Raw genomic sequence first — 27,465 nt, forward strand, 5'->3', positions numbered from 1 at the left:
CCTACTATACAACAATGTTACATTTACAAATGAGAAGCGAGAGATGTTATGAAATGATGTAAAAACGCAAATGACTGCAGGTTGGACCAGAACAAATGCTAAATAAAAACGAGCTTCATTTTCACACTTTTTAACATGCATTTTAGGACGACGCTTTATTATGAAAATGTATTACGTGCTTATATTGTTTTTTTCATAACTTTTTGTATAATTTTGCAATTAAGGGGTTGGTATTAGTTTTGTTTAAAATATCACCTAATTTCAACTCACTGAAAAATATTTATGGTGACCGAAGTTATATGAATATAGTTAATTAAATATGACTATTTTTATAACAAAAACTTAAAATAATCAAGATACATGATTAAATAATTCTTGAAATTAATAAAATAATGATTTTTATGCTTGTATTTAAACATTTATTTTTAAGAAATTCATTAAAATCGGCGTAATTTCGATAATTTTGTTAGAAGTAAAAAATAATACCTACCTACTGATCTTATTATGCATATAAAGAATTTTCAAATTATTCACAATATTTATTCCAAAAATGTTCGTTTTATAAATAGTTTTACAAGAAACTACTACCTACTTACTATAAAAATTACACAAATTGTGTCAAAATCAGGAGATTTTTCTTTTTTTGTGCATCGTTTTTAAATAGTAATGCAACAACTTCCTCGACGTACCTTGCGCTTGAGAGTGCAACGTCGATGTTTTCCAGGAAATATTACTAGTAAATAATAATTATTCTAGTCTCTTTGTTTGTTTGTCTCGAAATATACTGCGACTATAACAATTTTTAGTGCCACAATGTAGGCAGAAAATATAATTCTACAATTCGAGCTCTTATATTTTATATGAATCAAATGAAAATATCAGTAGGTACTCATTTACTTAACTACTTTTAATAATATTTGTTTTCGCTTTTATATTTCCTGAATCTAATATAAATTTAGCTAGCTGTACATAACGTCCAAGTTTTTCGTTCGTAAGAAGAAGTTCGTAAGAAGTTTGTTCACAAATAATTTGTGAAGGTATGTTTCGGTCATGTCATACTACTACTGCTCGAGAATAGAATTGAAATATTAATAAAAATTACATAGGTATGCTGTATATATATAATATAACCATTGTTTTTTTGACTTTTCGTCGAAGATGAGATGGCTTTGAAGAACAGTGGTGGTGACCCAGTTGCTAGAACACGCGAATCTTTTGATAAGGTCAAATATGACTTTGCAACAAATTGTGGTTTTATAATATGAGCAAAGTGAGACTATGTAATACCATTTCTTTATAATCACGTATCTACAAAGAATACTAAAAAACAAATATATCAAACCTTACACTTACGTACTTAACATATAATATAATAATGTTAAATATGACTAAGAAATTAATTAATCAATAAGTATAAGGATGTTTAATTTTTTACAAAATACTTATATGTTTGGTCAATATAAATACAATGTTGAAGGACTGACAAATTGAAATAAAAAGTCAAATAATGATCTACAATATATTTTGGTTTCTTCAATTTGTAGGATATACAAATACAGAAAATTACACATCGAGATGCAGTAAATTTAATAATATGTTAGCTTAATCTATGAGAAAAAGAAGTATAATATTCAGGCAGTGTAAGTCATTGCAAATTATTTACCACAATTGCCTTAAATCCTTAATTGATAGTTTTATAAAAGTGTATTAAAAAAGTTTTTACTCATCTTCTTCTAGTAGTGTAACTCTATTTTTATCAACCCTCACATTGGGTGCACTTCTCAATTTTTTAATAAATTTATCGGCAATTCTATCGTCTACTTCATTCCCTGTATATTCTGAATATTCAGACAAAACTTTCTTTTGAAGACGCTTAAATGGAAGTTCATTCCCTTTTTTCTGTAAAACTGACATAATTACAGCATGCCAGTTGAATTTCCCATTATTTTCTGACACCTCATTCTCACTTTTAGCAACATTCTGATCATGAAGACAAATGCTCTCATCTGCTTCAGCAGTAGCAAGTTCTCCCTCCATTTTTAACTTCTTTTTAGTGGCTTTTACTTTAACCGGCACATTTTCTATATCAGCATTATTGACAGCTTCAATAACTTCTATTGTTGTTGCTGTGTCTTGCCTCTTTCTTTTCTTATTTTTATCTTTTCCTTCGACAGGGCCATTTCCTTCTTCATGGCCGTTTTCAATCTTGTTCTTGTTTTTCTTACCTTTTTTTGGCACTTGAATTTCTTCCTGGGTCACTTCAGCTGGTGGAGTTTCCGCACTTTGTAGTTCTGCTTCATACTTCTTACGTTTTTTTTCTTCTTTCCTTTGCTTTTTGGAAAGTTTTTTATTGGGCTCTTCTGAATCACCATTCTTAGTTTCAATATCTTTTTTGTCCTCAACTTGAGCTTCTTCCTCATCTTCTTCCTCATTGTGATTTGCAACACCATTTTGTTTTTTACCATTTGGTATATCACCATTTTGCCCCTTACCAGCAGCACCATTTACCTTAGGTACATCAGTCTTATCTTGTTCATTTTTATTTTTGTTCTGTGAATTTAAATTTGACAATTCTGATAACTTCACAGATATTAAGTCCCAAGCCTGATCAATATCTTTGGGATTAGTTTTTTGTCCACAAACATTCTTCACAAAGTTTATGAATTTAGGTTTCTTCCTAGGTGTATTATTATGCTTGCTTATAGTCTCTATAATTCTCAAAACATTGCCTGATGCATTCTTTTGTTCATCTAAGACGGACTGTAACATTTCCACCCATGCATTTTGTTTCTTTTCACCCTTCTTTTCTTTCGGAGTAAATCCTTTTCCAGAGTAACGTTCTTCTTCAGTTATACATTTTGTATGAGCTTCATAATCACTACCTCTGAAAAATATAAGTGATATTAATTTACAAATACATTTAAATATAGATATATACTTGTTTCATACTGTCAATTATTTTTATATTGATGTATATTAGATTCATTAAGAATAAAATATTTTAAAAATGTGTATCAAAATAAAAATACATATTTACATACATTTCTTACAAAATTACATCATTTCGGATATAAAAATTGATGTATAGTTTTACCGTAGATACTTTGGTCGTTAAAGTTACGTCTATATTATCCAATTGGTATACTTACAAAAAGTCCTTAAAACAGTCCATGCAAGATAAATTAGGATTTTTATTTCTGCATTTTGTTAAGTAGTGTTTTTCAACCTTAGGCTTTTGAACTGATTCTCCGCAATGGCCACAAGTAAAAACAACCATATTCACTTGTAAATCGAGTGGACAAAATCAAAACAATAGATTTTATTTTGTTATTGAAATATGTCACGACCTAAATTTTTGTTTTTGGGACGAGTTCAATTATATAAACAATTTGTAATAATATGTTTGTAATAAGTTCAAGGTATTTTTTTTTTATTAACAGTTTTATGTTTATTTGGATTTTTATTCACACGTGCTTTTCAAAACACGCCACAATTTTCGGAACCGAATTATGAAAATTTTCACAATGTCAATGTTAAGTTAAATGTCAATTGTCATTTGACATTTTCGTAGTAGAAAATGTTCAAATATTACCTACATCTAGAAAACAATTACATTAAAAATGTTTATTCGTCTACTAATACTAATAGTTATCTAGATAGTTAGACACCTAGTTTATAAACCTAGTATCAGGACCTTGCAATTTTACAAGGAATATAAACTAAAGTTTAATACTTTAGTTTATATTCACAAAATATTTTATTGTACAGAGTTTAAAGTTAATCACAAATTATAAATATTAATGATGTAAAAAATATATATATATAACATAAAAACAAAATTAAAAAGGCTGTTGTTGAGCGTTCACTTACTTGACAGTTGATACTTGACACTGACTCATACTTCATTTAAGCTAACGACTTCACGCTTTACAATTTTTTAAAGCTTTGAGTTTTCGGGTGTGTCCAAAATATCACTTTGATTTTATAATTGCTTACTAACAATGACAAAATAAACAAAATGAAAATGAATTCTGATTACAGTTGTTTATTTTTGACTTTAGTTATTACTATTAGTAAGTATTGAACAAACATGAATATAATAGTATTAGTATTTCAAAACTTTCAATTGTTTTGTGTGATAAATTACTTAAAAGAAACAGCATTATTGATACATTTTAATATACTCAATATCGAGATACTTATAACAATAATATAATATTAATAACACCGTATGTATTTCAATTGTAGCCTCTGCCGCAGCAAATTTCTTCGGTAGTGAGGCAATTGCCAACGATAATTCATATCAACCAAAAGTAGAAGGACAAGATTTTGTAACATGGTGCACAACATCGATACCTGAGCAAAAAAAGTGTTTAAAACTAGCTAATATCTCAGTGCAAGACAAAGGCCTATTTGGTCAGGATTATATTGAAATACAATGTAAACGAGTAAGAAACGATTATTAACTCATTTATTATCTATTAATATTTAAAAATTATTAATTTTAACATTTTACTATTTAGGGTTACACATTCTGTACTCATCCCAATAATTAAATTGTGTTATTTGTATATTTTGAAAAGTTAAGGTTGTATAACAAACAAAGGTCATTTAAGTATTTTAAAAATCTAAATTACAGGCATTTGACACAGAAGAGTGTATGACATGGGTAGATAGAGGTGAAGCATCCCTATTGGCGTTAGATGCAGGTGAAGTGTATGTTGCTGGTAGATTTCACTCCCTAGTGCCCATCATTCAAGAGGTAAGCGAGTTAATTTGCCAATAAAAAGTCCTAAAATATATTTCCTTTCCCTTGAAAATTAAATTTTCTTTTAAGAATCCTCTCTCACTCTAATGGTTCTATAACCTGATGATGATAATATTGTAAAAGGTTATTATATAGTGTACAATATTTACTATAGATTAGAGAGCCAAAGATTTTTTTTCAACCTGAAAAGAAAGAGTTGTCTTTTATTCATTGTCTAAATATCATCCACTCCATATTTTCTATATTTATATCATAAAGTTGATAATTGTGGATCACAGTCAATCGTCATTCTGAAATTCCCATCTAAAGTTATTTTTGTTTCATTAATATATTTCTATGTAAATGTTAGAATAACAGAATTGGTGCTGTTAGTAGATAAATTTACAAGTAATGTCTAATTCAAATGATTGAAAATAATATAATACGAATATTTATGTGTAGTGGTAATTTTTTTCTAAATTCAATATGATACCGTATTAAAGTTTATTTACTGAATCTATAAATTATAGATAATAATTAAATTAGATAATATAAGGTTCATTTTTTTTTAAAGTTATATGGCAGAGGAGAACCTTACCAGTATGCTGTGGCAGTCATTAAAAAAGGAGGCCTACCAGATGTTCAGCCTGGCATAGGCCTACATGGCTTGCGAGGTGCCAAAGCTTGCTTTCCGGGTGTTGGATCACTAGCTGGATGGGTCATGCCAATACACACTGTAAGTATTTTTTTTTTTAAATATCAACTTCATATCTATATAATTAGCATATAATCCTCAGTACATATAGGTACTGCAATTACACACCTATTATTTTAATTTAAAAATCAACACTTATAAAAATAATGAAAAATATTTATGTAAATTGACTGATACTCTTGTCCCTAAAAACTGTTTCTGTGAACTTTTAGTAGCTTACTTGCATCTGTCTAAATCAGTTTGTGTGTACCATACATGTATTGTAACATTCAGCAAAGATGTCACAAACATTACACAATACTTCAACAAAATCATTAATTAAAAAAAAGTACAAGTAAATTTTTCATATGGCATTTTGTGATGCATGGATTGTACCAGTTTCAATCTCTTAAAGGTAACAAGAGATTAATTAGTTACAGTAGACCCTTTTTATTGATGTCCTTCTTTAAATGTAAACATATTTTTTTTTTGTAGTTGATGAAGGAAGGTGGCTTGAAGATAACTGACTGTAACAATCATGTAAAATCAGCGGTGGAATATTTTGGGGAATCATGTGCTCCTAATTCTTTGAAAGACATGTACAATCCTATTGGAGATAATTCTGATAAGTATGTTTCCTATTTTCATATGTAATTGAACAATATTATCATTTTTTTTATTTAATTATAACAATGATAAATGTTTTAATACATTTTATAAATCCAGAACTACATTTATAAATACAAGTACAGTATTTGCTATTTACCAGATAACTTTAATCACACCTCAATAATAGGTTTTTTAGTCTTTACATTAATAAATTTTTCTTATTATTTATAATTAAAGTTTTTATTAAATTTTTTATGACAATTAAAATCTCAGTAAATATTTATACTATAAATAGCTATACTGAACCCATTATAATGAAGAATTTATGTAAAATAATTTCTTCTTTATTTACATATAATTATTTTATAGGTTATGTAAGCTCTGTGTTGGTGGAGCAGGTGTACGGTGTACATTAGCCGACCCACATGCTGGATATGAAGGTGCATTGAGATGCTTAATCTCCAATGGCACTGGAGACATTGCATTTGTACGTGACACAACTATACAACATACATTGCTGTCTCATAAAATATTAGGTATTTTTTTTGTGATATAATTAAAACCATATCTTTTATTATAAATACAGTAATAATAGGTAATCTCAAAGAACTCTGCGTAGTGATTATCACAGAGGTGTTAGCAATCCCAAGGAAAATGTAAATCAAATTTTTGTTTATCTTTACAAAGACAAGTTGGAGTTTTTGTCTGAATATTTATGATATAAATCTTTTCATACATTATTATGCAGCTGTTTTAATATTTTGTTAATTATTATTGTACAATCAGGTGGTGTGACTGAAGACAATTTCGAGTTGATATGCAGAGATGGTTCCCGAATGCCAGTACAAGAGTGGGAACAATGTAACTGGGGTCGGGTTCCTGCTGACGCCATTGTCACCAGTAGTGCAGCAACAGTAAAGCAGAAGAAAAAGTATATATATTCACTATTTCTTTTATCTATTCACACTAAGAAAACTAATGTAATAGTGTTCTTGCTTTGAAAACATTGAAATATAATGAAAATATTAATTACCATACTCAGTGGTTTATAATTGTGCAAACACATAAATATTGCTTAACAATTCAATAATTCTCAGATACCAAAACTTGTTGTTGAAGATATTGGAATTATATGGAGAACCAAATCCATTTAACAAGATATCCAACCGCACTCTGGATTACCAGCCTCGTGATCCATACGGTAACTTGATAACAACCACTGAAAAGTCTAAATACCAATATGATACATATAGAAAAGAAAATGGAGACAGACAGTTTGATGCTTCAAATGAAAAGTAAGTTAAAATTGAATATAATTTTTTTATAGTGGATATACATGAAATAACAAAATTTCAGTAACATTGCTTCCTTTTTACTCAATAATCATCACCCGAAAAACTTAAAAAGTATATTAGTTTTTTTTAAGCTCTTTCAATTATAAGAGTATATTTTAAGTTCACTTGTTGTAAAGTACATATCATATTTATTTTTCTTTCATTAAATCATAAGTGTTATATACCAAGTGTAAGCTTAAAAAAATTACTATACCTTCTATTTTAAAACATGTAAGAATTAGGTGTTAATAATATAATATAAACACATATTATAGTTGTATAATTGTTTTCAGCATATCACCTTTTAGACAAAGATTAGATCCATCCGGACATCCCATTGAGTCACCGTTTCAACTGTTTCAGTCTGACGGTACTACAGACTTGTTGGTACAGGTAAATAAATGGCTTTATACTTAATATTATTTTACCTGAAAAGAATTAGTTTAACTGTTTTCAGTCAATTTGATAAGATATTATGTAGCTCGTTCATTTTATACCACAATATTATTCTGTTTTAAATAATTTCTTAATCTAAGGTATATAGTGTACTGATTATCCTTTTTAACACAAGTTTAACACATATTTTTTTTATATGTCCCTAGACCTTCATTCTCTCTTTCTACCAAACTCGCAACCAATATTTCTACCAGCTAGTTGTGTTCTATTTTTAAGTTTACTTCTTTTGTCATCTGATTGCTGAGAGATATTATTTGTCTCGAAAACACGTATTTAATAACATGCTCGAATAGGATCCCATTGATTACTATATCAATACCAGCTTGGAAGTATTGTTAATTTTGAGCCCTACTTCATTGGTTTTCGTTGCTGCGTGATGGCCGCTAATTTTTTAGAATTCCCCAAAGATATTCTCTGCTTGCTGAGAAGAGAATTGGTGAAATTATTTCTACTTGCCTTATACAATTTGTTGACTATGATTTACTTTACCCCAGACTTTATTGTATACCACATTGAGAAAATAAATAAAACATGGGTACACCCTAAATAACGCGTACAATTTTGGCGATCTAATGTTGCTTTTGCATCATCCAGCTATAAAAAAATAAATAACTTTTTGTTCAAGTATTGGCAAACATTTTGTATGTATTTGACACTTTTTACTTACATAATTACTTATTTAAAAAATCAAACTTTTTGTTGCATTTATCCAGGACGCCACAATTAACTTCCGGATGCTCAAAGAAGACCAACAAGCAGCACAGCACATTTTAAATAACAAATTAGTTGGAGATCAAGCCGAAAAAGCTGTAGTTGGTATACGGGACTGTCCCGTGAAGAGAGCTACACTGTGTATCACTAGTGACCAAGAGATGGACAAATGTGTTAAAATGAGGGTAATTTTTTTTTGTTTCTAACATTGTATATTTTCTAAAGGGTATTTGTCAGGTCTGATTTAGTGATTTTTCCACTGACTCGGTCTAATATCACAGACACTAGGACGTAACTTTACTCGGTTGACGCCGTATTCGCGGTTTAAGGAGTGTTTTAAAAGTGTTGTGGTAATTTCTACGGGCAAAGCTGGCAACTTACCATCAAGTGGCCAATTGGTCGTCTTCCAAATATGAAATATTACAAAATAAAATGGTCACTCGTAGGTTGCGTTGAAAGCTGCTTTCCTGTCGCCCACGCTGGTGTGCTGGCGCGCGCACAGCATGCGGCACTGCGAGCGCGCCATCGCGGAGGGCACGAGCGACTTCGCGATGTTCGACGCGGCCGACATGCTGCACGCCGCCTACAGGCACCGGCTCGTGCCCTTCATGCAGGAGGTGAGTGCGCCGTCTCTCCCTTCCCTTTCTCACTCCCCTTTCTAGTCAAGGCTCTATCTCTCTCACTTTGTTATTCTGACTTCGCGCGTAGACAAAATTATATTTATTACCGTTGCTCAATAACATAAAGTTAGCAACTTTGTCTTGGGATGATTATATTCTTCTGTCACTACTCCTTAATGAAAGACTAAAATTATCATATTTTAAATGTTATCGTAATCTACTCTTGCCTTTATTAATTTGAACCATAATATAAGAACTTTATACACTTTAATAAATCAGATCTATTCGAGCGGGGACAACTGGTACTACGCGGTCGCGGTCGCAAAAGAGCAAGATCCGGACACTGACCTGACATATTTACGCGGCAAGAACACTTGCCACACCGGTATCGGAATGGCCGCTGGATGGGTCTATCCTTTGGCCTACCTCATATCGAACGGATGGATTCGGTGAGAAACAGATACAATTACATTTTCGGTATAGGAATTTTAAATACATTTAATATTTAAAAAATAAGGTGATACCTGAAAATCTACCAAAATGAGTTATCTAAACAGCAACTGCTTAAAGAGATGTAATAAAATTATAATTTTTATTTCTTAAAATATTTTGGTCCAGAGAGACTTATTAAAGTTTTACTTATTTTTGCTCAGTTCTTATGGCTGTGACGGCGCACACGCAGCCGCTCAGTACTTTAGCAAATCCTGCGCTCCCGGCGCTTTGAGCAGCGAATACGTGGATTCTGGAACCGTACCTCATGACAATTTGTGCCATCTATGCCACGGAGCTTCTTTCCGGTAGGTGTTATTTTATTTTTATATAATATAACTATAACTATAATCGGAGTTATAAATCTGTCTAAGATATAGGACGAATCTATCTGCAGTCTACATCCTAGTAACAAAAAATATCTGTCAATGCCTTCCCAGTCGGTGCCGTCGCGACGCCAGCGAGGACTACTACGGGCACGTGGGCGCGCTGCGCTGCATGGTGGAGGGGGGCGGCGACGTGGCCTTCGTGCGGCACAGCGCACCCGCCGAGGTGTCGGGCGGCCGGCGCCGCGAGTGGTGGGCCAGGGACCTGCTGCCCGACGACCTGCAGCTGCTGTGTCCTGACGGTTAGTTACAGGTCCTACTGACAAACTTTAAAAATAATCATCCAACCGCACATGTTGATATTTTAATGCCCAAATGTGTGCTTATCGTAGTTTAAAGGTATTAAGTATCAACATACTATGATAAATAAGTACTCCCGGTGCTCCACCTTCCACACCGATCATAGAGTTATATTCATACAAATGATAGCCTGGTGCTAAAAGGGCCAATAATGATAACACTTTCTTTTTAGTCATTAGATACAATGAACAGATGTAGTTTGTTTTATTTAATATATCCCTTTTTTGCATAATATGGTTGATATTAGTAATAGTAATGTGCTGTTTTAGCACAAATATATTTACAATTTTTTAAGGATTTGGCAAATGGCAAAATATATTTTACATTTTACACTTAATGTGCTTTGGCCATTACTTGTAAAAATTAAGCTCTTCTTACTTACTGTTAATTAATAAAAACAATACATTATATATCACAGGAACTCGTGCGAAAATGCACGAATATAAACAATGCAACCTCGGCAAGGTACCTGGCTCAGTGTTGATGGGTAGAGCCAATCACACCGAGCTTGACACCTACTCTAACCTCATGGTGTATGCACAGCAGCTTTATGGATCAACTGCATCTGATGAGTTCAGGTATTTTATACATAAAGTTTATATTAAAATAAATAACTCATTGAAGTATTAATTAAAATCTACCCTGACACTTAAAAAGTTTAATTTGCCTTTCTAGGTAAAAATGTTACATACAATTTATTTACATTTCTATCAAATGAATTAAGTTTACACATTTATTGTATTGTTACAGCTTTAGCATGTTCTTATCGCAACCTCCATTCGCGGACCTCATATTCAGCGACGCGGCCGTACGCCTTAAGCCCCTTCCACATGCCGAACGTTCAGCAGAAATCATAGCAGGCAAAGCTCTATCTAGAGCTGCTCGCATCGTCTCGTGTGACGCCCCACAAGCTTCTTACTACATAGCTTCAGATCCAGACTTTCTATCAAAGGCGTACACAACTGGAGTGGTCGGACACGTGATTGCAATTGCACTATTTGTCGTCGCATTATTACGATAAGGAAAAAACACAATATAATTAGATTTTTTAGATATTACGGTTTCTTTAATAGATAAGATCTAATGTAATTTCGTCCAGCCAAGTGCCTGATATGCATAGTACTTTATTAGATTTAAATATGAATATATATAAAGCTTTAAGTTTATTTTGAATTAACTTTAAAAATGTTTGATATGACAAAATCAAAAACTTTTTTAGACATTTTTTTTATTGTATTTACATGATTTTCCGTCCAAATGAATCTCATAAGTGTTAAATAACATTATATGTGAATGTATAATACCTATTTACAATAAAAATATACTTTTTTTTTAAATAATTTTTATTTAACATAAGTTCATTGATAAAATTTCTTATGATTAAAACATTGAACACCTGGTGGCAAGTCATTAAATTTTTTCATAATTATCTTAAGATCTGCTCTTTTACATATTTCTCTAATTGCTTGCATTTTACTTTTACCACTTTTACAAATTCTACTGGAGTGGTCCCTCCATTTCCCGTTTATACAATTACTCCTGGCTAATTCAACATTCACATATGGAACTAAGATATTGCATTTTGATGTCTTTTGCGCGCATAAAAGCAGAGCTTTAAAAGATAAATAACGAAAATGATTGATGCAGTATTTAAAAATAAAATCTGATGGACGGTTCCTCTTCAAAGTCTCTATAATACTATTACAAAGTTTAACAGTTACTCTATTTTTATAAATTGCTAAATATTGTGACATTTGTTTCTCATCACAATAAAGGGCTAATATTGTGCAGAATTTATTAGCTGAAAGACACAATGTTACAAAAATATGATGCCATATCAATTCTTCATTGTTGTGATAAAAATTAAAAATGTGACCATTAATTTGAATGCCGGATTGCCCTATCCTATTTTCTAAAAATTTACCTAAATCCCCAATGGCTGCTGAAAAGCTAATTTTATAACACATGTCACCAGTAAACACAGTATTTGCTCTGCTTACTTCCATATTAGCAGTATTATAGCTGTACCCAAGAAAAGTTATTTCTTGTCTAAATTTTATTGTTGGATGTTGAAAATTAACAAATGTTTTTATAAAGTTCACATTCCTATAATTAGACAATGCCTTTAAAAACAAGTGGGCATCTTCTAAAGAATCTGTTATGTACAAATAATCATCAACCACTCGTATAAATAACTTGAGATCATGATCTTCCTTTTTGAGATGTTCTGAAAAATATATTTCATCTAAATATGAATAATACAATTCAGATAATGCTGGAGAATATTTATATCCCTGCACCAAACCTTCTTTCCACTCATAAATTGTAGAACCTGATCGGATTAACAGTGGCTTTCTAAGTTCAGCTACAATTTCTTTATATTGTTGAGCAAATTTCTTTTTTTTGTACAATGATTTTTCTTTCTTTTGAAATTCTACATGCCGCTCGCAAAGAATCTTTAAAAGCTTTTCCTTACTGATAGATCCAAAAGCATTACTGAGATCTGTTTTAACAAAATATAATTTTGGTTGATTTTTCTTAATCCACATTGTATATAAAACTGAGAAATGCCTCTCTATTTTTGCATAACTTTTACCAGTTAGTATATGTAAAAAATGCAATCTTTCTTTAATTTTATATTTCTCTGATGTAGTAATTGATTCATTCTTGTATCGAACAATGGGTCTATAATCATCATTACATTTTAAAACCAAATGCAATTTGGATATCTCTCTTTTTAACATTTTCAATTTTAATCTTTCCTGAAGATTGTATTTTGTTTTTGTCTTTTTGCCTATGCAATATGGTTCAAATCTACTAATAATTTTTGAAATAATCATATTTGATATCCTTATATCATAAAATCTTTGCCAATGATTCTTTAAAAAAAAATGTAGTTTATTTTCATCATTATCAAATTTACAAGTGGTTACATAAAAATTTAGAGATATTATTGCAGATAAAATAATTTTAAAGATCCAGTGCAAAATATGGCAAAGTATTTTAGGAGACAGTGTGTCAATAATAGTGTTCCAGGGAAATCTGGAAAAATCCCAACTTTTAACAATAACATTTCCTAAATATAAGAATTGATTTCTCATGCTATATATTATAAGTTTTGTACACTTGCTAAATATTTTGTTGTTGTGATTGTTCCCAAAAAATTTGGAAGGGATTACCTTAACCAAGGCATTACTACAACTTGTCAGAACATCAGCCTTATGAATTGTTCGTAAGCTATGTTCAACATCTTTTATTACTAGATAATTTTTAAAATCTTGTTTGCTGCAACTTGTAACATTTTCCCTTATTTCAAACAATATTTCCTTAACTTCAGTAGATAATTCACTTACTAATTTTTCATCTTCGAATATATTTTTAAGAAATGCAGTATCATTTTCACTTCTTAGATACTTTGAATTTAATACATTATTAAATGACCTTACATTTTGCTTATTCACAAAGTATTGAGAAAAACAAATAGGATTATTCATTTCTCAATAAAACAAATAAACATTAGTTAAGTGCGACCTTTGATTTTTAAACCTCTCTATTGTAAATTCTTTTCAAATTTTGCGGCGACTTGTCCAAACTTGTGTCGTTCGCGTTTTGACGTTTCATTTTAGTTACAACAAATATATTTTTACAATTAATTTTATTTATATAATTTATTGTATACTATAAGAACAAAAGAATATTTAAAGGAATACATTTTCTATATATTTATTAAGCATATCTGTCATGTCTATTTAAAATAACTATAGCCAGTATACTATATACTCGTAGTTTCCAAAGAAACGAAACGCTTTAACTGTCACATCACTGGACTCAAAAGTCAAAATTCAAATAACAGTCTCATTTGTCAATTTTAAGATTTTAATTTTAGTGAGTGACATTTCACTGAAATTAATTGCAAAATGTTATACCTACTTGTTTTTTTTTATTATAAATATTTAAATTTATTGTATAAGTATCAAACTTACATATTTATTAATGAATATTTTTTATATTTATCATTTATAAAAGTTTCTATCAATTTAATTTTTAAAGTACGAAATATCTTACTCTTAGTCCCTAGCTATATTATGCTTTGTTGAAACCAGAAAGTTACAATAGTAGGTACATAACACAGATAAACAAAAAATCGATCGATCAGCGAACAAACTGTTCAAATACGAAATCGATTGGTTATTTATTCGAGTTATTATTCGAAATAAGCGTTCCATTTCCGCATTTCGTACCCATATCTATTCTCTGATTATTATTGTGTATAGGTATTAATTAGAATATTACAGTTCTTATCTCTTATTAGTAAATATATGTAAAAGTGAATGTTCATTGAATATATTTTAAAAAATGTCTAAGCTTATTTTTTATGACTTACTGCAGATATTCAAAAGTAGTGTATCAGCTGTTCTACCTGAAAATCTTATCAAAAAATCTCTCAATTATAGTCCTATTACACAAAAGTTATCAATAGGTTGTGAAAATTATAACCTAGAAAATAAAAATGTTTATGTCATTGGTGCAGGAAAGGCTGTACAAAACATGGCCATTGAAGTGGAAAATATATTAAATTCTAAAATTAAACAAGGTATTATAAGTATACCAGTAGGAAGCTTAAAAACTAAGCAAACAGAAAATAATGACATACAATTTCTTGAAGGAGCTAAAGATAATTTGCCTGATGAAAAGGCTATAATAACAACCAGAAAAATAAAAGATTTAGTTTCAAAATTAACCCACAATGATTTTTTATTAGTTTTGCTATCAGGCGGTGGATCGGCACTATTATCATTACCTAAGGAGCCAATTACTTTGCAAGAAAAAACAATATTAATAAAGAAGTTGGCAAACTCAGGTGCTGATATTAAAGAACTTAACACAGTAAGGAAATGGATCTCTGATATAAAAGGAGGCCAATTAGCCATGTATGCTCAACCTGCACAAATTGTGACCTTAATACTATCTGATGTTGTTGGTGACCCTATAGATATGATAGCGAGTGGACCTACTGTTCTTCATGATGATAACCCCATGGAAGCAATTAATATAATTAAGAATTTCAAATTATATAATGATATTCCCCTATCAATTAAAACACTTTTAGAAGAAAAAAATCATACAAAAACATTTCCAAATGACAAAGTTAAAAATATTATTTTAGGGTCAAACAAATTGAGTATAAAAGCAGCTACATCAAAGGCTTACGAATTAAATTATTTACCTATTGAACTATCTAATATAGTAACTGGTAATGTAGGGGATTTAGTTCAAGAATATGTGAACTTGGTCAAAATATTTTGTGATTTTAGAAATGGAAATGATAACATCAACAACTTGCAGAGTCAATTGAAAGCCTTAAACATACCAGGCTTCAATTTGAATTTTGCTGAAAACACTAATGAAGTAAGTTCAATTAGGACAAAAGATTTATGTTTAATACTTGGAGGGGAAACAACGGTCAAGGTTAATGGGTCGGGTTTGGGTGGTAGGAATCAACAGTTAGCTTTGGAATTTTCGAAAGCTTTGAGCTCTTCAAGTAATGAATTAAAGGATCACGAAATATATTTTCTAAGTGCCGGAACTGATGGTATTGATGGACCTACCGATGCTGCAGGTGCTATTGGACATTTAAATCTGATTTCTGAATGTAAGGAAGCTAATATTGATGTTGATATATATATAAATAATAATGATTCCTACAATTTTTATAAAAAATTTAATAGGGGTGAACTACATGTAGTTATAGGGCATACAAACACTAATGTGATGGATATACACTTAATCATAATAAAAAAAGTATGTAAATCAACATAATTTAATAGACTACAATTACATACACATATTTTTATAATGATGGTTTAAGAAAGAGATTAAGTTTATTCTCTTTCTCTTTTTCTTGTTTTAATTTTGTAGCTGCAATTACTGCTGTTTGACAGAGGCCAGCAAATTTGTCCTTTTTTTTCTTGCTATTTTTTATTATCTTTGCCTTAACTTTTACGCTACTTGGTAAGGTGTTTTTCTGTTTATTTAAAGAAAATGCTATTTTGGATTTACAATATACTTCCGACTGGAGCTTCTCGTCAATTTTTAATTTTTTAAATTTTACCTTTTTAATTTTAGGCTTTACTAGATCCTCAGACATTTCATCATTTTCATCCTCTATTAGTTTTTTTGTTTTACTGGGTTTCAATATAGGAATTTTTATACTTTTGTTACAAAATGAACAGATATTTTCCTGCAAAGTTTAATTAGTGCAATATATTCAATAAGAAAAATTATGTGTACATTATTCTAATCCAATTTTAATCAAATAATAAGTAATTCTGAAATTATCTTGTCTTCTTATGTTTTATGCTTGTATATTTCTATACAAATAGGATTAGCATTAATTATATTCATAAAACTTACCATTTCATTGCTATAAAGCAAACATTCTCTTTTATATGGTGCCTTATTTTTAACATTACATCGAATTCTTTTTCTTTGCCGTTTACTTAATTTAAAAGGTCTTATCTGAAACATTGTAACATATGAATGGAGTGTGATGGTTTAAGCTGCTGGATAGGATGTTGCATTTCAAAAACATAATATTGACAAATCTGATATCCTCAACAGCAATCAAGGTGTATGAAATGTTGCATAATAATTAATCATGAACATTAAATAATTTTAAAAGCTTTAAAATTTTTATGTTATAGAATGTAGCAGAACTACATAGTCACATCAAATAGAATATAAACATGCAGTGCATTAATAAACAAATTAGGTTTTAGTAGTATAGTATTTGTGTTAAAATTACCTTTGTTTGAGACTTACTGCCCCACTCAAGACAACAATATGAACATCTACTTTTTTCAGAAAACGTCTTTTTAGGTAATCCATAACCTCTAGTCATTTCTTTACATCGCATTCTGTTGAAAATATTTACAAGTTATTAATTATTTATGAGTTTTATTACATTCTTTTTTTTTCTACAAGGATTATACTCACAAATAATAACTTCTCAACTTATCATAACTGTCGTTTATTTCTTTTTGAGCAATTACTGAGGCCGCATTAAATAGGAAACCAATATGCTCTTCAGTCATTGTAAATGAAGATAAAATTATATTTTGTTAATAAATTTCTACAACCTTAAAATTATGTATATTTGTTATTAAATAAAAATATTTTCGTAATATTCTTAGTTAGTTTAATTTATAGATATACATCACAAATATCAACCATGCTCCAATGACAATTGACAAATGACAGATTATTATTAATAACTTTCGATGATTTTTTAGGGATATCGATTTTTATCTTGTAATATCTAAACATCGATACCATGGTGAAAAATTGAAAATCATATTTATATTAATATTTCGATAGATTTAATTTATTAAATACATTAACAGTATAAAGTAATGACTTTTTATTCCAATTATTATAATTAAGAGAAAAGCAATAAACCTTAAAGGCAAATATATAAGCTCTGCATGCAATCGTCTTATTAAATATTGTTTAATGCGCCAATTCACCGACGGATCTCGGAACAAACGTTCCAAGAGCTTTCAATATCATAATGAACTTATCTAGCTGCTCTTTGCTTCCATGCTCACCGAATACCCAGCCAAAACCCAAAAACTGTATATCTTCTTGGACATCACGGGTTATTATTTATATAATTTGTTGATAATTTCATAATGAAGAAAATACAAATGTTATTACTTAATATGTATATTTATACTATAGTCCGTTCACAGTTATTTTACCTCTGACTGTTAAGTTGGCTAACTTGTGCAATGTGGTGCTATAGATAGTTTCTAAAAATCCTTTGTATAAAATTAGGAATTTGTGATAGACAAGGAAATATTTGGTGGTAATAGCAGAAAGATATCAAGCTGCCCTTCATATAAAATTACTATTTACTTCTGTACCAATGCTCCTCCCCCCTGTAGCTCCTGCCCCCTTTGTAGCAACACATCTGTTTGTCGTTACGACGCTAGCCACTAGATAGCCACTCCATCGTATACAACATCTGCACGCCATCATTACGTCGTAAATAACTCCACAGGCTACTCCAAGCGCATACCACATTTATGCACAAAAAAAACTACCTATTTGAAACATTAGACTCTGGAAGGGGTCGTTTTTGCTACCGAAACTTTTGTATATATACCCGAAACATTTATCTAAATAAACACTCATTCATCCATTGCATTCCACAATACTGCTATCTACAAATCAGTCGTTTTATTATACTGCACACTTCCTCCTTTAAACCCTGTATAGTCATAAACATATTATTATAACTATATAATTATTTTTTGGTAATAAGTAAAACGGATTGGTCAAAGCTTTTATTTAGAATAAGAATGATCTAAATGGATATCATAAGAAGAGAACGAATAATCAGAACTGGTATCAGATTCAGTATCCGAGCCATTGTTTACTTGTATAATATTTTTTTCAATTTCATCGTCTACGTATTCATCTGTTTGGTTTTTCTTTAATATGATGAACATGTTTACATTGTTTTGCCATGCCTCAGTATCAATTGATTGGAAAGCTGCATCGGTCAGATTTACTGCATTTTCTGCTAATTTTTCAAGATGTGGAAGCAGCAATTTCATCTTCTTTAGTAATGGTGCTGATGGTTTTCTCAGACACACCTGAAATTTAAAAAGCCTTAGTTAATAAACCTACAACATTTAATTTACACTTATACATAATTTACACCATTCATTTAACGATTTCACTTGTACGCACTTAGAATTTTTTTTACTATATATACTGTATGCCGTGGATGGAAGGTGAATAATACCATGACGCATATTGGTACAAATCTATTCATTTATAAAAATTGTAATTTTATGTAATAATCATTAATCTTAAATTATAAAATTGAAATGTTATAATTTAAGATTATTAGAGAATTATTTTTCAACATACGGGAATTGTTTAATAGCAGGTAACATTATTTTACATACCTGTCATTGCACGAGCTAGCCAACTTAATAGCTAGAGGTAAATTAACTGTGAAGTTGTGACCGGACTGTAAACTATATTTTTAAATTGACATCCCGTAATAGAATAAATAAGAAAAAAATAAGTTTTACGTCAATTAAACTAAAGCGGATGATATATAAATATATATATATTAAATGATATATATTTAAAGTAATTTATCTACGAGATATATAAATAAATAAAGATATTTTTACATTTTTGTAACTTGTATATTCTTGTGAGACCGATGCAAATACAATAATATTTCTGAACGAAACTAATTCCCGCCAAAACACTCAACTGTCATTTCAAAGAGCTTAAATTCTTTGCATATGCATGTTACAATTTATTTTAAAATCACAATTTCACATTAGTATACAGTGTTTTTAATAAATTAATGTTATTCGGAGGCTATTGATTTCGTGTAGGAAGTGAAATCTCGTAAATACAATTCTTCAATTGTATATTAAAGACAAATAATTCCCCACCGGTGTGATTCAATGAGTTTCAGTGTACATGAGTTTAAGATAGGACTAAACAGTTAGTTATAGTATTAGCTTAACAAAGATTAAAATAAGATTTCATAATCATGGATGTAGCAGATACTTATGCCACTCAAAGTCAAGTTAAAGATGAGGTTGGAGTTCGGTGCCAGAAATTGTTTCAAGATTTTTTAGAAGAGTAAATACTTTTTGTTTTTCTAACTAAATAATATTTAAAGAGAGTTATTTTTAAGGTGTTTAATTAATGTTCTTCTATTTTCTGCCACAAAGTTTTATTATTTCTTGTGGCATAGAAATTATATTTTTTCGAAAAAGTTTCTATGGTAAAAGAATGGAGTGAGAATCTATAAACTATCAAATGTGGCTAATGTACAGCTAAGTTTTAAGGTAAAGTAAAAGCATTTAATATTTGTTATAGATTCAAAGAAGACAATGAACTCAAATATGAAAAACAGGCTAAAGAGCTTCTTAAACCAGAGTTAAGTACATTAGAAGTCAGCTTTGATGATGTTGAGAAATATAATCAAAATTTAGCGACAACAATAATAGAAGAATATTACAGAATATACCCATTTTTGAACCAGGCTATATTGAATTATGTGTTAAGTCTCGCTGATAGTAGCATGAAAAAAGATTTACAAGATAAAGAATGCTATATTTCATTTGTCGATGTGCCAACTCGGCATAAAGTGAGAGAATTGACAACTGCCAAAATTGGTACCTTAATAAGGATATCAGGACAGATTGTGAGGACACATCCCGTTCACCCCGAACTTGTGTTAGGTACATTTGTGTGTTTGGATTGCCAGACTGTCATTAAAAATGTTGAACAACAGTTTAAGGTTTGTAATAACTACATTCATACAGTAAATTCCCAATTCTCTATATGTCTCCTTTTTTATTTACTAAATAATTAATCATTAAAAAATATACTCTTTACTGTATTGATAACTTTTTAGAAAAGGCAATTTTATTTACATACTGTTATTTATCATATATTCAAGGGAATTTTAGTGTGATCAATACATTTTTGTTACTATTCAACATATTACAAATTATCAATGTAATCACCACATACTTAGTAAGATAAACAATAGTTTTATGTACATGTAAACATTTTCGTGCAGCAAATTAACTTCATAGAAGTTATATATAGTGGACAAGTAAATATGAAGTGAACAATTTCAATGATATTTTTACCATAGAAAAATGTATTACTGCTTAAAAATTATCTTATAATATTATTAAGTAATTTGTTTGATGTTTTCAGTACACAATACCAACAATATGTCGAAATCCTGTATGTGCGAATCGTCGTCGTTTTATGCTGGATGCTGATAAATCCATTTTTGTTGACTTCCAAAAGATTCGCATTCAGGAGACACAGGCAGAGCTGCCTAGAGGATGCATACCTCGTTCACTTGAAGTTATTTTAAGAGCTGAGGCTGTGGAGTCTGTGCAGGTAATACCTAAAACTTAATGAAGAAGCTCACTTAAATATCTGGCTTAAAGTATTTTGATACTTATTTAGTAACTGTGTTTAAATACCAATTCTTTATAAAAAAATACATATAGGTACAAACATTCATGGTGATCTGTTAAACTATGTCAAAGTCTATAACTTCAAACAGAGATATCAATAATAACTTTTAATTTAGGCATAGATTGGATGTCAATATTTTATCAATAGAGAGAAGTACTAAATCACTTAAAAAATTATATAATGTTCTGTTTTATTACAGGCAGGAGATCGTTATGATTTCACAGGTACACTTATAGTTGTCCCAGATGTGGGCTCTCTGTCTTTACCTGGTGCTAAAGCAGAACTCACAACAAGAACAAGAATGGCTAATGAAGGTCAAATGGAAGGCATTAAAGGACTAAAGGCTTTAGGAGTCCGAGAGTTACATTATAAGTATGTTTTTGTTTAAAACCAATGTAAAACCTGTTGAATAAATTATTTCAGAAAAAAAAAAGATTACCAATTGTAATTGTGTTGTGGTAATCTACACACATGGGCTTGCACAAAGCCCTACTACCAAGTATTTGAAGCTCATTCCTCTAAAACTGTGTTATTCTTTCTTTGATTCATACACCCTGATAGAGAGTGTCTTTTACAGGACAGCATTTTTAGCCTGTAGTGTTCAAGCTACTTCAAGACGCTTTGGTACTGGAGATTTAGCTACTGATGATCTAACCACTGAAGATATGAGGAAGCAGATGACAGACAAGGAATGGGATAAGGTAGGCTTTGGTTGTTTGGATTGGATTAATGGATGTCAGGATTGACCTAAGTTCATTAAAGACACTATGTCTAGGAACCTTCACATATATTTAAAATTTTTAGGTGTATGAAATGTCAAGAGATCGTAACCTGTACAACAATCTCATCACAAGTCTATTTCCGAGTATACACGGTAATAATGAAGTCAAGAGAGGCATATTGTTGATGCTGTTTGGAGGTGTCGCAAAAACTACTATTGAAGGTGAGAAAACAGTTTTTATACAAAACCTGGTTATTGATTATACATATGTATTTAAAAAATATATCAAACAAATCGATTCTGATAATTTCCTAATCTCATTTCTTCTTCTTGTAAATCATTCGTTATCGTGTTTAGCAATTTAGTGTACAATGTCTAGATTGATGTTAATTATTAAAAAAAACAAAAAAGAAACTATGATGTATCACAAGATAAAAGTGTGTGCTTAAATGGTCAGTTCAAATATGAATATACCATTCGGCAGGCACGACGCTGCGCGGCGACATCAACGTGTGCGTGGTGGGCGACCCCAGCACGGCCAAGTCGCAGCTGCTGCAGCAGGTCAGCACCATGACGCCGCGCGCCGTCTACACCAGCGGGAAGGCCTCCTCGGCCGCCGGCCTCACCGCCGCCGTCGTCAAGGTGCCGCCCCTTCTCTCGTTTCGACTGATTTTGTTATATTCGGTTTTTTATACCCTACGAAGTGTGCTCGATATATTGACGCGATTCCCTAAATCTTTCTGTTACAGGACGAGGAATCTTTCGACTTCGTTATAGAAGCGGGTGCGCTGATGTTAGCCGACAATGGCGTGTGTTGTATCGATGAATTCGACAAAATGGACCCCAGCGATCAAGTCGCTATCCACGAGGCTATGGAACAACAGACCATTTCTATAGCTAAGGTATTTTTTGTTCTAATTATTTATTTGATGATGTAAATTGTTTCAATTCTACGGTAAATGTAGCTGTAGATCACTAGCTACAAGAGTCTCCAGCATATTTAGCATTTGGATGTAAAATGTCGATAGGTGACACGCCAAAATTATAAAATCTATTTTTACTGATATTAGGTGGTGGGTAGGTACACAGTTTTTTGACGACTAACAGTAAAACATTGCAGTACTGATGTAATGTTTTAAAGAGTTGAATTAAGTATAATTTCAGACTTGTACTCAAAATCAAGCAATTTAACTCAACTATTCGTTAGTTGAGTTAAATTGCTTTCATATATATAATACATATTTAAAAAGGATTTCCATAGAATCTTATTCTACATTATTTTGCCTTCAGGCAGGAGTACGAGCGACTTTAAACGCGAGAACGTCCATCTTAGCCGCAGCGAACCCTATCGGCGGTCGATACGACCGAGCCAAGTCGTTACAACAGAATGTCGCACTAAGCGCGCCGATCATGTCCCGTTTCGATCTCTTCTTCATACTGATAGACGAAAGCAGCGAAATGGTCGACTACGCTATAGCAAGGAAAATCGTAGACCTCCATTGTAACAAGGAGGAGACCTACGACAGCGTGTACTCGAGGGAGGACCTGCTGCGATACATCGCTTTTTCGAGGTCATTCAAGCCGCTCATTACAGAGGTAAAGTTTTATGAACACTACGATTTTAATGAGTTTAGGCACAATTTTTTTTTTATCATTTTGTTGTTAAACCACTTCTGTTTCTGAGCGAATTGAGCACGTACGTTTAAACCGAACGTCCGTTGGGCGCGCAGGAGGCGGGGCGGCTGCTGGTGGAGTACTACGGCGCGCTGCGGGCGCGCGAGGGCGGCGCGGGCGGCGCGTGGCGCATCACGGTGCGCCAGCTCGAGTCCATGGTGCGCCTCGCCGAGGCCATGGCCAAGATGCACTGCAGCGGACACGTGTCGCCGCACCACGTGCACGAGGCCTATCGGTGAGCGCGCTATAGCCTGTTCCAATGGAAGATGGAGAAGAGATAAACAGACCTTAGATTTACGTATTTCATGCGCTTTGCTGATTGCTCAGCTATGTTCTGCACTACTAAGAGTTTATGATAAATATATCTTTATGTATAATACGACACCATTGCACTTAACTACTTATTTCCACTTTAATTTAACTTTCTTAATTCCGATACCAGTTTCGTCGACATTTAAAACGCAATTTTTCCAGAGTACCATAATACATAATACTTGAACGCTCCCATAGTGACTATCATAGATTAATCAAGCCCTCGACCAATGATATCGTGTCAATTTGCTGTCAATGTTGTTTATTTGGCTTTTTCCTGTTATGGTTGGAACAGATTATGTATATGTACATTAATCATTTTTCCTGTTTCCATTCTTATTTACAGACTGATGAAATCAGAGATTGCATTGAAAAGAAAATTTTACACGGCTTTTTCATGACATAAAAACGATTAAGTTATAATTTTCAGATTACTTAACAAATCTATAATTCGCGTCGAGCAACCTGACATACATTTGGACGAAGAAGACCCACAGTATGAACCTAGTATGGATGTTGATCAAGAAATATCCAGTGCAACAGCAAGTATGTACCATGCATTTTTGCTATATATATCATAAGTAATTTTTATCATTATACCTCATTTAATAATTTGAAATAAATACATAAATTACAACTATTGTGTATTATGCAGCGGTGGCCTTACCCATTGCGAAGCTCCGGGCGTTAGGTCTTTGCGAGGCCCCCTGTCCTCGGTGAAAAGTATGTATGTGATTCGAAAGTAGGTCTGGTTGTTTGGTTTAGGTATTTGTTATGTTTGACGAGTGATGGTAAAGTTATACAAATAAATAAAATTTGTGTACTTTTAAAATATTTTACATTTAAATAATTACAAAGTTAACAAATAAAGAAATTATAATTTTTTAAATGGATGTAGTTGGCGTATTCCTTAGACTAAAATCTTTTATTAAAGCATGGGCCGGGAACTATGCGATTAAAAAACCTATCTTCAAGTGTTTCGAGGCGCGACATTATCAATTATGTTCTGAATTAATTAATTAGTTAACTAACTTTATTTTAATTTACTGTTATTTTATAACCTTAATAAATAATTATGGATCAAAACAAAAGTTTTAAATAAAAAATCTATTTCAATTTTGCTTGGATTTTTGCGCGAGGCCCCTGCAAGAGCGAGGCCCCGGGCGATAGCCCTGTTCGCCACTCCCTAAGGCCGCCCCTGGTATTATGTAATTAATGTATAATGTACAACTTCTCTAATTCTTCTGAAATTGGTTGATACTTTGTTTCACTCAAAGAAGGAGTAACGTTAAACAAATGATCCCATGGGATTTGCATATAACTCTGATATGTTATGCACTACAAATAATTCTAGATTAATATATCTTTAGATTTAAAAAATATACTATTCCATGTAACTATTTACATCAAATGATAAGCTAATTATGTTCAAAATACTATTTTGATATCATGTGGCTTTAATATGATTGCTGTTTCTTTTGCTTTAAAGTACGATCAGTCTTACCATCGCACTTAAATATATTTAATGATTACATAGAATATATATTTTACATGACAAATATCATGACCATTAATGTGTCGTCATATCTTCTATCATAGTATCCTGGAGACCTACCCGGTAGCGCACAGGTGCAATTTATTAATAATGAAAATCGCTATCTACAAATCTTCGTTTATGGCTCTTTCTATCAGTGAATATACCCATAAAATTCCTTTGAGTGGTTTAAAAGAAGTCGGCAGAAAGTAACCTTTTTTTATAGTGTTTATCTGTGCTAGAATTATTTGTGTATTTGTGTATCTGTGTATAAGTTATAAACTTAACTAAACCAAATCATATTATGTTTGTAGGTTCTGAGAGTCAAGTTAATGGAGATCAAGCATCAAAGAAGAAATTGACACTATCGTTTGAGGAATATAAATCTCTTAGTAACATGCTTGTCGTGTTCATGAGAAAGGCAGAAGTCGAAGCGGAATCAAAAGGTAAAATATTTCGTACAGTTGTCGTACAGTCGTACAGGCAAAGTCCAAATAAAATCATACATATAATGTAATATAACACAGATCAATATGATTTTTTCTGAATGGCGAATAATTATTTTATTTAATAATAACTGAACCCGTGGCTTAACAGACAGAAGTACTTTCACGTTTATAATAGTATAGATTTCTAATATACGTATACTTCTAGGCGAGGAAAGTTCAGGCATGCACAAGAGCGCCGTTGTGAGCTGGTATCTGGAGCGACTTGTGGCGCAGGGACAAATAGAAAGCGAAGACGAACTGCTGGAGAGGAAAACACTAGTTGAGAAGGTCATCGACAGGCTCATGTACCATGTGAGTATCGGAGATAAATATTATAATACGCGATCTAACAACAATGGATACTGCAATGAATATTACAAATTAATTTCATGTTGCTTGATTAAAATGTAATCTCTTGTAATAAGTTAGTGAAAGCGTCGGCTAAACTATTATAATGTCCACTAGTGACTGTCTGGTGTTTCGTTTATCAGTTACATTTGAACTATCATTAAATATATAAGTTAGTTGTATGTAATCAACACAAAAATTCTGATTTCGTACGATTCATTGCTTAATTTGTTAAATTTTAAATTAACATGGTTATTTTTATTACTACAAGTATTTAAAACGGGATATTTACCATGTTTTTTATTTTTATTTGGTGGTGCTCGATATTTCGACATTATCTACGAATGTCTTGTTCATGAGACTGAAGGTTGTGGGTAGATGTTGACGGCATTAGAAGTGTCCATATCGGACTACCTCCTTTCTCGTACGTTTGCTGCGTAAACACTGGTCACCACAACCTTTGTCACTTTCACCCCTACTACTGTCCCTCGATTTATTTATTTTACGTGCACTCGACATTCGATCCCGCGTTTTACAGACGAAACTCACCGTATCGATTCGCACTAGGTAGTCTGTAATAGGTAGTCGGTAGTAATTTGTTAAAGTTGTGTAATGTGTTATTTCAGGACCAAGTAATAATTCCACTGCAAACAACAGGCCTTAAATCAAGCAAGTCATCAGAGCAAGAAGTAGAAGATGACCCGCTCCTGGTTGTCCATCCCAATTATGTTGTTGACACTTAACTCATTCCTGTTTAAAGCTGGTACTTTGTAATAAATCATTGATTTTTTAAATATTTTGTTTAATTCCATCGATCATGGACAAAAGGACTATCCCCTAACTATTAATAAATAAAACTACTAATTAAAAAGTCAGTTACTTTTCGTCTAGCACAGTTTGTGAATAAGTAGGTTTTCCGGCGCAGTGTGTCACTTTCGTGATACTTCCCACGAGTCACTAAATTGACAGCTGTTCTACAGCGTCGCAAGACATTATAAA

The 27,465-nt window shown here is 31.6% G+C and overlaps 5 protein-coding genes across 5 annotated transcripts; 3 read left to right on the forward strand and 2 right to left on the reverse strand.

Annotated features, from left to right (window-relative positions):
• Window positions 1-1,505: 1,505 nt before the first annotated feature.
• Window positions 1,506-3,537, reverse strand: LOC113402711 (cell growth-regulating nucleolar protein). The gene is made up of 2 exons (XM_026643021.2): window positions 3,150-3,537; window positions 1,506-2,884 (listed from the first exon to the last, which is right to left on the reverse strand). The coding sequence occupies exons 1-2, from the start codon at window positions 3,275-3,277 to the stop codon at window positions 1,720-1,722; spliced, it is 1,293 nt and encodes a 430-aa protein (XP_026498806.2). The 5' UTR covers window positions 3,278-3,537; the 3' UTR covers window positions 1,506-1,719.
• A 703-nt stretch (window positions 3,538-4,240) lies between these two features.
• On the forward strand, window positions 4,241-11,610 carry LOC113402742 (transferrin 2). Its single transcript, XM_026643051.2, has 15 exons — window positions 4,241-4,448; window positions 4,640-4,762; window positions 5,322-5,483; window positions 5,937-6,070; window positions 6,420-6,586; window positions 6,837-6,981; window positions 7,148-7,345; window positions 7,678-7,777; window positions 8,554-8,736; window positions 8,998-9,168; window positions 9,451-9,620; window positions 9,825-9,968; window positions 10,101-10,288; window positions 10,765-10,924; window positions 11,097-11,610. Exons 2-15 carry the CDS (start codon window positions 4,661-4,663, stop codon window positions 11,365-11,367), a joined length of 2,295 nt encoding a protein of 764 aa, XP_026498836.2. The 5' UTR covers window positions 4,241-4,448; window positions 4,640-4,660; the 3' UTR covers window positions 11,368-11,610.
• A 47-nt stretch (window positions 11,611-11,657) lies between these two features.
• Window positions 11,658-13,845, reverse strand: LOC113402746 (telomerase reverse transcriptase-like). Its single transcript, XM_064218751.1, has one exon. The coding sequence runs from the start codon at window positions 13,838-13,840 to the stop codon at window positions 11,705-11,707; it is 2,136 nt and encodes a 711-aa protein (XP_064074821.1). The 5' UTR covers window positions 13,841-13,845; the 3' UTR covers window positions 11,658-11,704.
• A 782-nt stretch (window positions 13,846-14,627) lies between these two features.
• Window positions 14,628-17,530, forward strand: LOC113402747 (glycerate kinase). The gene has a single exon (XM_026643057.2). The coding sequence runs from the start codon at window positions 14,703-14,705 to the stop codon at window positions 16,164-16,166; it is 1,464 nt and encodes a 487-aa protein (XP_026498842.2). The 5' UTR covers window positions 14,628-14,702; the 3' UTR covers window positions 16,167-17,530.
• Window positions 17,531-19,871: 2,341 nt separating this feature from the next.
• On the forward strand, window positions 19,872-27,260 carry LOC113402743 (DNA replication licensing factor Mcm6). Its single transcript, XM_026643052.2, has 14 exons — window positions 19,872-20,024; window positions 20,265-20,688; window positions 21,117-21,308; window positions 21,589-21,761; window positions 21,967-22,090; window positions 22,194-22,332; window positions 22,595-22,752; window positions 22,860-23,012; window positions 23,401-23,706; window positions 23,841-24,019; window positions 24,527-24,642; window positions 25,945-26,076; window positions 26,285-26,430; window positions 27,093-27,260. Exons 1-14 carry the CDS (start codon window positions 19,933-19,935, stop codon window positions 27,207-27,209), a joined length of 2,451 nt encoding a protein of 816 aa, XP_026498837.2. The 5' UTR covers window positions 19,872-19,932; the 3' UTR covers window positions 27,210-27,260.
• The last annotated feature ends 205 nt before the right edge of the window (window positions 27,261-27,465 follow it).

Source organism: Vanessa tameamea, chromosome 24, assembly GCF_037043105.1.
Source record: "Vanessa tameamea isolate UH-Manoa-2023 chromosome 24, ilVanTame1 primary haplotype, whole genome shotgun sequence".
NCBI classification, from domain to species: Eukaryota; Metazoa; Arthropoda; class Insecta; order Lepidoptera; family Nymphalidae; genus Vanessa; species Vanessa tameamea.

Bases quoted from the DNA above. Each gene is read 5' to 3' on its own strand.
- LOC113402747 (XM_026643057.2), top strand. From the start codon at position 14,703: ATGTCTAAGCTTATTTTTTATGACTTACTGCAGATATTCAAAAGTAGT.
- LOC113402742 (XM_026643051.2), top strand. From the start codon at position 4,661: ATGACATGGGTAGATAGAGGTGAAGCATCCCTATTGGCGTTAGATGCA. The intron at 4,763-5,321 runs GTAAGCGAGTTA...TTTTTTTTAAAG, and splicing joins TAGTGCCCATCATTCAAGAG to TTATATGGCAGAGGAGAACC. The intron at 5,484-5,936 runs GTAAGTATTTTT...TTTTTTTTGTAG, and splicing joins GGGTCATGCCAATACACACT to TTGATGAAGGAAGGTGGCTT.
- LOC113402711 (XM_026643021.2), bottom strand. From the start codon at position 3,277: ATGGTTGTTTTTACTTGTGGCCATTGCGGAGAATCAGTTCAAAAGCCT. The intron at 2,885-3,149 runs GTAAGTATACCA...TATATTTTTCAG, and splicing joins GACTGTTTTAAGGACTTTTT to AGGTAGTGATTATGAAGCTC.
- LOC113402743 (XM_026643052.2), top strand. From the start codon at position 19,933: ATGGATGTAGCAGATACTTATGCCACTCAAAGTCAAGTTAAAGATGAG. The intron at 24,643-25,944 runs GTATGTACCATG...TTATGTTTGTAG, and splicing joins AATATCCAGTGCAACAGCAA to GTTCTGAGAGTCAAGTTAAT. The intron at 26,077-26,284 runs GTAAAATATTTC...GTATACTTCTAG, and splicing joins AGTCGAAGCGGAATCAAAAG to GCGAGGAAAGTTCAGGCATG.
- LOC113402746 (XM_064218751.1), bottom strand. From the start codon at position 13,840: ATGAATAATCCTATTTGTTTTTCTCAATACTTTGTGAATAAGCAAAAT.